Genomic DNA, 13,299 nt, shown 5'->3' on the forward strand with positions numbered 1-13,299 from the left:
TTTATTTAGTCATGTTCTGGAGGCTGGTTGTTTATTTTGTCTGTTTTTTGTTTTTATTTTATTTTTTTGGTTGTTCATTTAAAAAAAAAAATCACCAATCTCTTTTAGCCCCTAAGGATAATTAAATAAACTAGTGTCGGGTTGATAAAAAGAAATGGCAATTCAAAGATAATCCAATATAAACACAATTCCAGATTTTAATATTTCCAATTGAAGGAATTTAGTTGATGGATATAATTATGGGAATAAAAGAAGTAACACTTACCATGCTATATAGATAAGGTCCCCAAGAAAGCACAGAATCTAAAGAGAATCACATATATCCAGAATGAATAAAACAAGCTTGTTGAAGCTTTGTTTTTGAGAGAAAAGCAAAACCCAACTTATGCTCCTCTTTTTTTATGGGGGGGTGGGGGTGGGCAGGGAAATGGGGGTTAAGTGACTTGCCCAGGGTCACACAGCTAGTAAGTATCAAGTGTCTGAGGCCGGAATTGAACTCAGGTCCTCCTGAATCCAGGGCTAGTGCTTTATCTACTGCATCACCTAGCTACCCCATCTCTTTTTTCTTTGTTTCCCAACTTATACTCTTTTTTCTATTGATGGTTTGCATTTTTCATATGTCCTTCTGATAGCATCCTGCTCATCATTTCTTTCACAATTACTATTGTGATAGATATTTACTTGATATTTACTCTATTTTCTATCTTCTTTCACCCTATCCCTCCTCAAAAGTATTTCACTTTTTTACTGCTCCCTCCCCCAATCTTCCTTCACTTCTCCCCCCTTATCCCCTTCCCCTCCCACTTTCCCTCAGGGCAAAATACATTACTATACCCACTTGAGTGTGTACATTATTCCCTCTTTGAGCCAATTCTGATGAGTAAGGCTCACTCACTTCCCCACCACTTCCCCCTTTTCCCCTCCACTCCATAAGCTTTTTCTTGTTTCTTTTATGTGAGCTACTTTACCACATTCTACTTCTCCTTTCCCTTTCTTCCAGTGCATTCCTCTTACCCCTTAACTTTATTTTAAAGACATCATCATGGGTCACCTAGATGACACAGTAGACAAAGCACCAGCCCTGGACCCAGGAAGCCCCAAGCTCAAATCCAGCTCCAGACATAAGCCACCCCACCCTGCCTGCCCCACACAAAAAAAAGGATAAACCAAAAATAAATGCTTTACAGATATCATCCCTTCATATTCAATTCACACCTGTGCCCTCTAAGTATATTCCTTTCAGCTGCCCTAATACTGAGAAAGTTCTTATGAATTAGAAGTATTATCTTCCCATGTAGGAATGTAAACAGTTTAACCTTTTAATATCCCTCATGACTTCTTTTTCCTGTTTACCTTCTTATGCTTCTCTAGGGTCTTATATTTGAAAGTAAAATTTTCTATGCAGTTCAGGTCTTTTCATCACAAATGCCTGAAAGTCCTTGTCACTGAAGTCCCATTTTTTCCCATGAAGGATTATACTGTTTTCCTGGGTAGGTGATTTTTGGTTGTAGTCCCAGTTCCTTTGCCCTCCAGAATATCATATTCCATGCCCTCCAGTCCTTTAATGTAGAAGCTGCTAGATCTTGTTTCATCCTGACTATGGCTCCATAGTATTTGAATTCCTTTTTTCTAGCTGCTTGAAATATTTTCTCCTTGACCTGGGGTCTCCGGAGTTTGGCTATGATATTCCTGGAAGTTTACCTTTCGAGATCTCTTTCTGGAGGTGATTGATAGACTCTTTCAATTTCGATTTTACCTTCTGCTTCTAGAATATCAGGGCAATTTTCCCTGACAATTTCCTGGAAGATGATGTCTAAGTCTTTTCCTTGATCATGGTTTTCAGGTAGTCCAATGATTTTCAAATGATCTCTCCTGGATCTATTTTCCAGGTCAGCTGTTTTTCCACAGAGATATTTCATATTGCCCTCTATTTTTTTATTCATTTGGATTTTTCTTTACTGTGTCTTGATTTGTTCTATCCTAATTCTTAAGCAATGATTTTCTTTCTTTCTTTCTTTCTTTTTTCTTAAGCAATGATTTTCTTCAGTGAGTTTATGTACCTCCTTTTCCATTCGGCCAATTTGGCTTTTCAAGCTGTTGACTTTTTTTCATGACCCTCCTGCATCATTCTCATTTCCATTTCCATTTTTTCCTCTACCTCCCTTACTTTTCCCTCTGCCTCTCTTACTTTATCTACAAAGTCCTTTTTGAACACTTCCTTGGCCTGAGACCAATTCATTTTTTTCTTGGAAGCTTTGTATGTAGGAGCTTTGATTTTGTTATCTTCTTCTGAGGGTGTATTTTAATCTACCTTGCCACCAAAGAAAATTTTGATGGTCTGCTGCTTTCTCTGCCTACTTATTTTGCCTGCCTATTTCTTGGCTTTTAACTCCTTAACATGTAGCGCTGCTTCCAGGATGCACTGTCCCAAGCTACCCCAACTTACACTCTTTTTTTCTTTGTTTATTTTTGTTTGGGTTTTTTGTGTTTTTGCCCAACTTATACACTCTCTCTTTTTTTTTCAGGGCAATGAGGGTTAAGTGATTTGTCTAGGGTCACACACCTAGTAGGTGTCAAGTGTCTGAGGTCAGATTTGAACCCAAGTCCTCCTGAATCCAGGGCCAGTGCTTTATCCACTGCACCACCTAGCTGTTCCAACTCTCTTAAAGAGAATTTTGAAATGTTTATTTCATAACTTCCTGTCTCCTTAACTCAGAGTTACTCTTTGTGACACTCATGGATTTCTCTGTGATTAGGAGATGGGGATAAGGTGGGGTGCATGCTCCAAAGATGAGTAGCAAGATTTAATTGCACATTTAATAAACACTATCATAGATAATTATCTCCTTACAGAAAGGTAGTTGACAAGCAGGATGTGACTTCTCTGCCCATTTCCCAGTCTTTCGGTTGCTTTAAATATTTGCCCATCCCACATTCTTGGCCTACATCCTGTTTGTTCCCCATGTTCTAGGGCTACTCTTTCAGAGAATAAGCTAATTAAGGAAGGCTGTGGGCAGGTTTAATACTCACTAAACACATTGGCATTGGCTTTGCAGATTGTTGGGTTTGTTGTCTTTCGTAATTTTATATAAACAGAAGGAACCTTCCATGAACCTAAAGGGACAGTGCCTGGGAAAATTCTCTGCTATAATCTGCACATCTGGAATATTGGGTTCAATATTAGGTGCCAGATTTTAGGCAGGAAGCTGAAGACCATGTTATTGGGGGACCTGATAAAACAACAAGTTTGTTGACTTTGGGAGAGAGATAAAGGAGGGTGAAGGAGGGAAAAGGAAACTATGTGATAGTCATCTTCAACTATTTGAAGAACAGTCATGAGGAAGAGGGATTAAGAAATTCTAATCCTTCTCCTAATTAGTTTCTGAACTAATCCCCCTAGAAGGCCAAACTAGGAAAAACAGGTAGAAGCTTAAAGGGGGAAGATTTTGGTTCAAAATAGGATGAATTTTCTACAATTTGAACTGTCTGGGTAGTAGAATGGAATGTCTTGCAAGAGTAAATTCCCCATCATTGGAAATGTTCAGTGGTGTAGAGGAAAGTCCTATCTTTCCCTGGGCTACAAATGGACAAATGGACTAAAATGACCTGATGTTCCTCTTATTCAAAGGTTCTATGATCAAGCAGAAAGTCCCTTGGGTACTAAGCAGACTTCAAAGCCACAGAAGCTTAGTTGCTTTCTAAGAGAAAAAGCTCCTAATGAAAAATGAAAAGCAAAAGTTCTTAGTGGTGACTCATAGTTCATTTCATGTGATTTTCATCCTACTTTAGAAATGGCAAGAATGACCCATCATCAGAAACATACAGCGTGTGGCCATGCCCCTATATGAAACTATAAAGCTATCTTTTAAATGGAGTCACCATATTTTCTTACTGAGGGCCTTACGCACAGGAGGGATATGTAAACACTGAGCCAACATCCATGTCCTTCAGACTCCAGAAACCACACTCCCAAATCTTCAATATTCAAATTAAATATAAAACCAGCTAACTTATCTGTAGCTAGAACAAGGAAGCTAAAGAAATTGGGAGGGTGAAAAAAGACCATCTGATGTAACATGCATCTATCCAGCAGTTTTGAAAATAAATGGAAACTTCTATTCTAATGCATCCTGTGAAGCTCTAGAAGTCTTTTTAATATTGGAGGAGGACAATGGGTTAAAAGTTGCTGTCATCTCCAAGGGGCTGCAGAATCAGGGTATAATGCTAGTCATGGGAATGAAACACAACCACAGGCTTATGGGATGGGAAATAGGAGAGAAGGCTTACCTGCAGGGGAAATCCAGGAATCACCCAGGGCAACGCCTGCGAAGTTGCAATTTATACTTCCCTTTTGGATAGCCTGAGGAAAGAAAAGTATATGAGCCTCAGAGTTCAAATCTCGGTTCATGATTGGGGCTACTCTCTGTGTGACCCTAGACAAACTACTTAACCTCTCTGGGTCTCAGTTTTGTCATTTGTAAAGTGAATGGAATGGACTAGGTTTATCTCATAAAGAGACTAAACAATTTAAACAGTAGTATCTAAAGCAAGATTTGCACCCACAATTCCCTAACTAGCTCTGTTGTTGTTTAGTCATTTCAGTTGTGTCCGATTCTCCATAACCCCATCTGGAGTTTTCTGGGTAAAGATAATGGAGTAGTTTGCCATTTCCTTCCCCAGCTCATTTTACAGGTGTGGAATTGAGGCAAAAGGGATTAAGGGACTTGCCTGGGGTCACACAGCTAGATAGTAGTTGAGGCTGCATTTGAACTCAGGAAGATTAGTCTTCTTGACTTGAGGCCTGGCACTCTATCTATTGCTCCATCTAGCTGCCCTACTAGGTCTGTGACTCTGGGGAAATCATTTAACCTCTCTGGACCTCAGTTTCCTCATGTGTAAAACAAAAAAAAAATAAGAGCACCTACCTTACAGGGTTGTTGTGATGTCTACAAAACCCATCACTAACCTTAAAGTACTATGTTAATGCCAGTTATTATTATTAACAGAGATAGCCAAGGCTACTTTTGTATGCTCCATCACACAAAAACGAGTTTGATCAGGCCTGTCCTTATGCTAACTATAGGCAAATGAGAAAGATGAAATGAGTCTCTGGTGTAAGGTCTCAGTTTCCTTTGGGCTGTGAGTACAGAGCAGATTAGCTGACCCTGCATCATGGAACACAGTCTTTTGTGTGAGCATTCACATGTGATGCCTGTGCACAGTTATTGGCAAACAGCAACTTCTAAGTAACTGCTGAAACTTCTGAGAATACTACTAAGTTGAATGAGCTCCCCAAAGAATTAGAAACATATGCTAACAAACTTGGCTCTACCAACAAAAGCAAGCAGGAAAGACAGAGGAAGAAATCCCATTCATAAAAAACTGACTATAGCTACCAAGATATCCACAGGAACTGTATGAATACAGCTACAAAGCACTCTCTACAGAGATAGACAAACCAAAATAAATACAGTGATATTAACTGCTCTTGGTTAGGCTGTCGATACAATATTATCTAAATCAATTTACAGATTCAATGGCATACCTATCAAATTGCTAAAGGATTATTTTATTAAACTAGAAAAGAATAGTCACAAAATTCATCTGAGAAATAAAAGGCCAAGAACTTGGAGGGAAGTAATAAAAAAAAAAGTGGGATGGGGAGCTTAGCAGTACCAGATCTCTAATGTGAGTACAAAGCAGTAATCATCAAAACTATTGGATCTCAGCTAAGAATAGAAAAGTTGATTTGTAGAACAGCTTAGGCATACCAGACTTAGAAACTATGGCATTTAGATAGGAGGATAGTGTTCAATACATTAGAAAACCCCAACTACTGAAGTAAAGAGTATAGAAAGCAGTTTGATAGAAATTAGGCTTAGTATGATAGAACAGTACTGTGTTGTAAGAAATGATGAGCTGGTTGACTTTAGGAAAAACATGGGAAGACTTGCATGAAATAACGATGAGTGAAATGAGCAGAACCAAGAAAACATTGCCTACAGCAACAGCAATGTTGTTTAAAGAATAACTGTGAACAACTAAGTGATTTTGTAGAATATAAATACTCCAATCAAATACAAAGGACCTACGAAGGATAACACTATCCACCTCCAGAGAAAGAACTGACAAACAGAAGTATCCACAGTATGGTACATATATATGTATATAGATAGTGGCCTTCCCTAGTGCAGAGTGAGGAAGGGGGGAAATAGTTTGGAATTTTAAAATGTAACAAAAAAATTTAAGTTAAATTAAAAAAAATTTTCTTTTAAAGAAATTAGGTTTGGATCAACATCTCCCACTATCTACTATTATTATTCTAAATGAGTAAGTGACCTACATACATGAAGTTATATCTTAAACAAATTAAGGAGTAGGGAAGAACATACCTTTCACAACTATGATTAGAGAGAAGAAGAATGTCCATCAGTTGGGGAATGGCTATTTGTGGCATATAATTGTGATGGAATACTTTTGTGTTTTAAGTAAGGAACAGAATGATTTCAGAAAAACCTGGGAAGACCTATATGAATTGATTTAAAGTGAGGTGAGCAGAACCCAGGAGAACAATCTACACAGTAATAGCAATATCATAACAGTGATGAATTGTGAAAGCAGAGGGAAGGTCAGAAGGGAACAGAGACATGCAGGTTAGAACTATTAGAACCACCATATTAAATTAAAAAAAAAAATATATATATATATATATATATAAATAAGGCAGCTAGGTGGCACAGTGGAAAGAGCACAGGCCCTGGACTCAGGAGGACCTGAGTTCAAATCTGAACTCAGACACTTGACACTTACTAGCTGTGTGATCCTGGGCAAGTCACATTACCTCACTGCCCCACAAAAAACAAAACTTCCATGGACTGTAGGTAGTGGAGATTTAGAATTTTATATGTATTTCTCTTTTTCTTTTTGTTCTTGGTACAAGGAAATGCTCATGTCTGTTGATGTCTATCAAGTTCATAATATTTTAAAAAATTATTTATATCATGTCATTTTGACCTATATATACATATTTAAAGGACAGTATTTAAAATATAAACTTCTGGCTCCTTTTTGTTATATGACTGATTTCAAAAGATGTTTTTTAAAAACTAGCCTAATCAATCAACCAACCAACAAGTATTTAGTAAGATAAGTATTTAGTAAGCACGTACTATGTGCCGGAGTACTGGGGATACAAAGAAAAAAAATGCCTCCACTCTCCAGGAGCTTCCTTTCTATTGAGGGAGACAACATGTGTATCCAAAGCATAGATCTATTAGCAAATACTGGTTTGAGTGACTGGACTGGAATGCCTGACTGATACCAAAATGATGAAATAGTTTAATTTATATAGTGCCTTTCTTCAGAAGAGCTCAAAGGTCTTGAGGTGTTCTTTATAGATGTGGTATATAAAGAGGGTCCCCATTCTGCAGATGAGGAAACTGAGGGTCAGAGAGATAAACGACTTACTCTACAACACCACAGTGGAATGGAAGCAAGAGCTCAGGTTCCCAGCCTCTCCACCATTCAATGAAGATACATCAAGTTTCCAAGTAGTATGGAAAGTGAATCCTCCTTAAGCACCTGCCAGAAACCAAAGGCAAGTCTTCTCCCCTGTTACCTTGTAAAGCTCTAGGGAAATCCCAGCAGCCATCTTCCCTCCATAGGATTCTGAGAAAATGTAGAACGGAATAGTCTAGAAGAGAAAAAAAAATGCCTAAGAGTCAAAATTGCAACAGTCTTTTCAATGAACCAAGTCCATTCTACTCCATGCTGTGTGTAGGCTTTCGTTTCTTCTAAGCCCTGATTAGGGTGGAGAGTTCAGGGCCACTCTATCAAACTAATGTCAATTTTAACAGTAACTGACATCCTAATCTTTGCAGAAATTGGCCCCAAACTGTGTCACTGGATTGGGAGTTTAAAAAATTCACCTTAGAGGAAAGACATATTTGTTTCCAGGGAGGCAATGTTGCTCCTGGTAGCATCAGACTTGACCATTACAGAATCTTTTCTTACCTTGAATTCTGGCCGAGAATTGAAAAAATGTTGTAGGAGAACCAGCATGTCCGAAGCCACCATGCCAAGATCTGTGGCATATGCATCGCTCTGATTTACAAAGCTAAATCCAGTGCCCACTGGGTTATCCACAAACAGAAGGCTGGCTGATTGTAGCTGTATGTCAGAGAGAAAAGACAAATGGTGAAGGCCACCAACTAAACAGAATATTTCCTGAGCAGGTAGTCAGTATGCGGTCTGTATACTACTAAAAAGTCTTATTCATGACCACCACTGAGGGGAAGATCCCATATATTAGGATCTTGGGACTTTTTTTCCCCAGCAACAGCAGGATGATGAGATTGGGGAGAGAAGGAAATTAATGCCTCCTACACCAGCCTGGATTCTCCTTCTTCCTTCTCACAAAACTATATCATTTTAAATATCCAAGATCATAGGGTCACAGGCTGACACTGAAGTCATCAACTCTAACCCCTTTAATTTACAGAGGAGGAAAATAAGGCCCAGAAAGGTTGGATGGCTTCCCCAGGGCCACACAAATAGCAAGTGGCAAAAATGTCTGATAAGGCCCATGTGAAATTGTACCATGACATGGGGGGAGGGGGGAGTGAGGATTAAGTGACTTGCCCAGGCTAGTAAGTGTCAAGTGTCTGAGGCTGGATTTGAACATTCAGGTCTTCCTGAATCCAGGGCCACTGCTTTATCCACGGCACCACCTAGGCTCCTCCTGTACCATGCCATTTTTGACCAGTGCTTTCAAAGCAGTGGTAACATGAAAGGACTAAAATAACACAGCCAGTTATCTCCCCCTCTCTCCCCTCTGCCTCCCACTCCTCAAATTCAGTCTCACACTAGCCAGGATGTTCTAAGAATTTCTAAAGATTCTTAGAATGACAGGCTGTCAGAAATCTGAGAGATACCCAAATCTAAGCCCTGTGGATTATACTTGTGAAAGCTGAGGCCCAGAATGAATGGTGGGTACACGCTTAAGATCACATGCCTGGTGAGCAACAGGGCTGGACTGAAAACTCTGTCCCACCTACACTATTCTTTCTATTACACAGGGTTCTTTCTACCATATCATACTGCCCCTAGGGAGGGCTGAGAAACTTGGCAAGAAAGCAAAAATGGTCCTCTAATTGAGCATTTAGAAGGGGGAAAGAATTGCCTTTAGCCATCAGGGAGCTGTCCTATAATAAAAGTATAAACAATAAACATAATTCACGGTCTGCCTTTGGGACTTAAATTAGTCCAGTGTCTCAAGGATTTAAAATTTCATGCTCAGAATTTCATTTCAATTGCTTATCTGAAAATAAGGCAAGACTAGATCAGATCAATGGGCAGCTAGATGGTGTGAGAAAATTGTTTTGTTTTTTTTTGGGGGGGGGGGCAATGAGGGTTAAGTGACTTGCCCAGGGTCACACAGCTAGTAAGTGTCAAGTGTCTGAGGCTGGATTTGAACTCAGGTCCTCCTGAATCCAGGGCCAGTGCTTTATCCACTGCACCACCTAGTTGCCCCAGTAGTGTGAGAAAATAATGGGATTAACTTGGAATTGAATGAATTGGGTGAGACTGACTGATAGACTGAGAACTGAGAACCTACTTACGGTTGATTAAATCAAGACCACACTTGGGGTGTTGTTTTCAGAGGCCATGGACTAAGACATCAACACGAGACCACCCTCAACCAATCAGTTTGAAGGACTTCCCCTTCTGGGGGAGGGGGACAGGAAGTAGGAGGTGAGGCTGGCTCCCTGGCTCTGCCCTTTTCATTCCAGGACTTCAGGTTGGTGGCAAAGAGAAAGGAAAGGAGATTGGCTTTTCTTGCTTTACTTTCTGTACTCCATGTGTTCTCTTTACTCTTTAATAAATGCCAAAAACTGGTGCTGACGTTTCTAGCTTATAAGTAAACTGTAGCTAGTTCTCCCCTAACACTGGGGGTAGAAACAAGGCGACCACACATTAGACTTTAAATGTCACAGTGGATAGAGTGCTGGGCCTGGAGTCAGGAAGACTCATCTTACTGAGTTCAAATCTGGCCTCAGACACTTGCCAGTGTGACCCTGGGGCAAGTCACTTAACTGTGTTTGCTTCAGTTTCTCATCTATAAAATGAGCTGGAGAAGGAAATGGGAAACCACTCCAGTGTCTTTGCTGAAAAAAAATCCAGATGGGGCCATAAAGAGTTAGATATGACTGAAAAACTGAACAACAAAAGATCAGATCACAGCTACAGTTAACAAGAATCTTACTGTACCCAGGTAGTTTTTCTTGGTTTCAGATCCGAATCGAGGGGACCAATTTCCTCAAAGTTTCCAAATCCAGTACTGGAACCTCCTGGACCCCCCTATAACAAATAGCATAAAATAAATATATAAATCAATGAAAAATACAGTAATGTAATAATATTGTAAACAAAGAGAAGAAAACAATCAAACTGAATGTTGTGTAGTTGCCTTGGCTCCAGAGCAAAGAAAATACACCTTCCTCCTTTTTCTAGGCAAGGCTGGGGAAGAGAGAACTATAGGTAGGCCCAATATGTACTGTCAGGCCCAGCTGACATGTTGGCTAGTTTTGTTGAACTGTTCTTCTTTATTCTTTGTTGACAAGGGAAGGGAGTGGAGAAAGATGTATTCAGAAATGAAGATATCAATTTTTTAAAAAGAAAATTACAGGGGCAGCTAGGTGGCACAGTGGATAGAGCACTGGCCCTGGAGTCAGGAGTACCTGAGTTCAAATCCAGCCTCAGACACTTAACACTTACTAGCTGTGTGACCTTGGGCAAGTCACTTAACCCCAACTGCCTCACTTAAAAAAAAAAAAAAGAAAAAGAAAATTACAGATTACACTAAAAACAACTAGGTGATCTGGGCATTGGCTTTACCCTAAAGCTCACTGTATTTCAAGAGGAGAGAAGACCTCATTCATGAATGGGGTCCCCCAGGGCTCTGGGCTCCAAACAGGACTAGCTCTTGGTTGTTGCATGAACAGCGTTTAGAGTACAGTCTTTAGAGCTAAGAAAGATCTTAAGAGATGAACTAGTCTAAACCCTTCATTTAATAAGGGAGAAAACTGTATCTCTATCAGGTTAAGTAATTATCCCAAAATCCCACAGTCAAGTCAGGAGCAATGCCCTTAGTCAGAAGGTACGTAATTACATTCCATCAGATAAGCATCTGGCTGGAATATGACCCTATATTTCTGGCCCTGGGATGTCCCATCGTTATTATAAGCAAAGGTCTCCTCACCCATTGCTCAATGTTCTTTCTACTATACTATCCTTGGCATCATACTTCTAAAGACAAAAGTGACTGTGAACTTCAGAGGGGACCCCAGAACGTGGCTGCTGTGATAAAATAGGTTGAATGGTCTACTGGACATTTCCAGTTGGATATCTCATAGACATCTCAAACTCTATGTGTCCAGAAAAGAACTCATCATCTCTCCTCCCAAAGCTCCCCCTCTTCCTAATTTCCCTATTTCTGTCAAGAGTGCCGTCATCCAGATGCACCACATCAGACTCATTTTTTGACTCCTCCTCCCTGGTAGAAGGAAGAGATAAATAGAACACTGACACTCCACTCAGATGCCTGTTGTAGAGTGACTCTAAACTGTGTAAAAGATTCCTAACAGAAACTAGCATCTCAGTGATGATAAACACTATTAGAGCATTATAGAATCCCCGAACTAGATAGGACTTTAAAGGATTATCCCATGGGCCAGTCCCCTATGTCCAAGTCTCCAAGGCTGTGTGGTCTGTTCTTAGAGACTTCCATGGAAGAGATGTCATAACCTCCCTTTGGAGGCTATTCTAAAGCTTCAAATCATCTTTATGGGAAAGTTCTTCTGCATATTTAACTCAAATAACTCCTGTTTCGACAAGATTTATTCCTAGTTTCAGTTCTCTGGGGCAATAGAGAAGAGCTCGGTGCTATTATCAACTTATTAATTATTAAGACAGCCTGCAAACATTTGTAGACCATTGGTGCCCTGGCTTTCAGTTGCTCTTTAGCCCTAGGATGCAGTTAGTTTTACCTCTGCTCCCCACAAAAGAACACGCTGCCACTGGATAGGAGCGGGGAGAAGACATTTTTCGGGTGGATGACAGAAAGGGAACACACAGCAAATAAATTGCCAGGGCAATTAAACAAAAACAAAAACCTTTCAACAGAAGCCTCAGAAGACAGTTCTTAAACAAGTTCTTTAAAAATAAAAATTAAGAACTCACAAGGTCTGGGACTAGTATTCATCCTTTGCACATAGCCTCTGCTTAAGTTGGCCACAGCTTCTGCCATAACCTGCTGACAAAGAACTGAAACCACAACTACTAGAACCCCAGTTGGCTGCTGCCTGTGTCCTATGAAATGAAGAACTGCCCATCCATTGTTGAGGCTCCTCTGTTCTTATTCTGGATACCAAAGCATCTGGGCAGTGGCCTTATTCCTTTCAAGAGCCAGAGAATTGACGAGGGAAAAAGGCTTGAGATCACCTTTAGGAGAGCTGTGTGGGCCTTCTTACCTGAAGCCACATGATCAGAGGCAGTTCTGTGAAGTTTTTGCAGGAGTTGTTGGCATAGTAGAGCCACCAGAACATGGATGCATTACTCCGGACAGTGACATAATCCCAGGCTTCCTTGCCTTCCTCTACTGGCTGAGCTGGAGCAATACCTTTAAAAAAAAAAAAAGGAAGTTATATTTACCTACCTATTCATTCATTTATTCATTCATTCATTCATCATTCATTCATTTATTGAATGGTGCCCAAATAAAAGAAATTGGCTATACTTGCTTGGGGGTGATTTATTTCAAATTTCACACTTTTTATCTAACCCTTACACACACACACACACACACACACACACACACACACACACACACACACACACACACACAGAGTACAGGTGGCAGTCATTGTGGTAGTAGCGGCTTCTTCTCCTTCTTCCATATACATAAAAGGCAGCTATTTGAAGCAAAGAACTAGCCTTTAGGTTAGGAAGATTGGTTCAAGCTCTGCCTCTTGACGATGTGACCGTGGGCAAGTGATTTAACCTTGGAGTTCTAGAGATATGCTCTGTAAGGCAGTTTTTTTGTTCAGTCATTTCAATCATGTCCAACTCTTTGTGACCCCATTTGGGGTTTTCTTGACAAAAATACTGGAGTGGTTTGCCATTTCCTTCTCCAGCTTATTTTACCCATGAGGATCTGAGCCAAACAGGGTTAACTGACTTTCTCAGGATCCCACAGCTAGTAAGTATCAGAGGCTGGACTTGAATTCAGGTCTTTCTGAT

The 13,299-nt window shown here is 40.1% G+C and overlaps 1 protein-coding gene across 1 annotated transcript in view; it reads right to left on the reverse strand.

The window, feature by feature from the left end:
• Positions 1 to 13,299, reverse strand: part of SCPEP1 (serine carboxypeptidase 1) — a 31,879-nt gene that overhangs the window by 13,567 nt on the left and 5,013 nt on the right. The window contains exons 2-7 of the mRNA XM_044005508.1: positions 12,531 to 12,679; positions 10,270 to 10,359; positions 8,014 to 8,169; positions 7,619 to 7,693; positions 4,288 to 4,360; positions 266 to 303 (exon numbers count right to left, since the gene is read on the reverse strand). Coding sequence (XP_043861443.1) covers positions 266 to 303; positions 4,288 to 4,360; positions 7,619 to 7,693; positions 8,014 to 8,169; positions 10,270 to 10,359; positions 12,531 to 12,679 — 581 coding nt within the window. The remainder of the gene's footprint in view (positions 1 to 265; positions 304 to 4,287; positions 4,361 to 7,618; positions 7,694 to 8,013; positions 8,170 to 10,269; positions 10,360 to 12,530; positions 12,680 to 13,299) is intronic.

This window comes from Dromiciops gliroides, chromosome 4 (assembly GCF_019393635.1).
Source record: "Dromiciops gliroides isolate mDroGli1 chromosome 4, mDroGli1.pri, whole genome shotgun sequence".
NCBI lineage: Eukaryota > Metazoa > Chordata > Mammalia > Microbiotheria > Microbiotheriidae > Dromiciops > Dromiciops gliroides.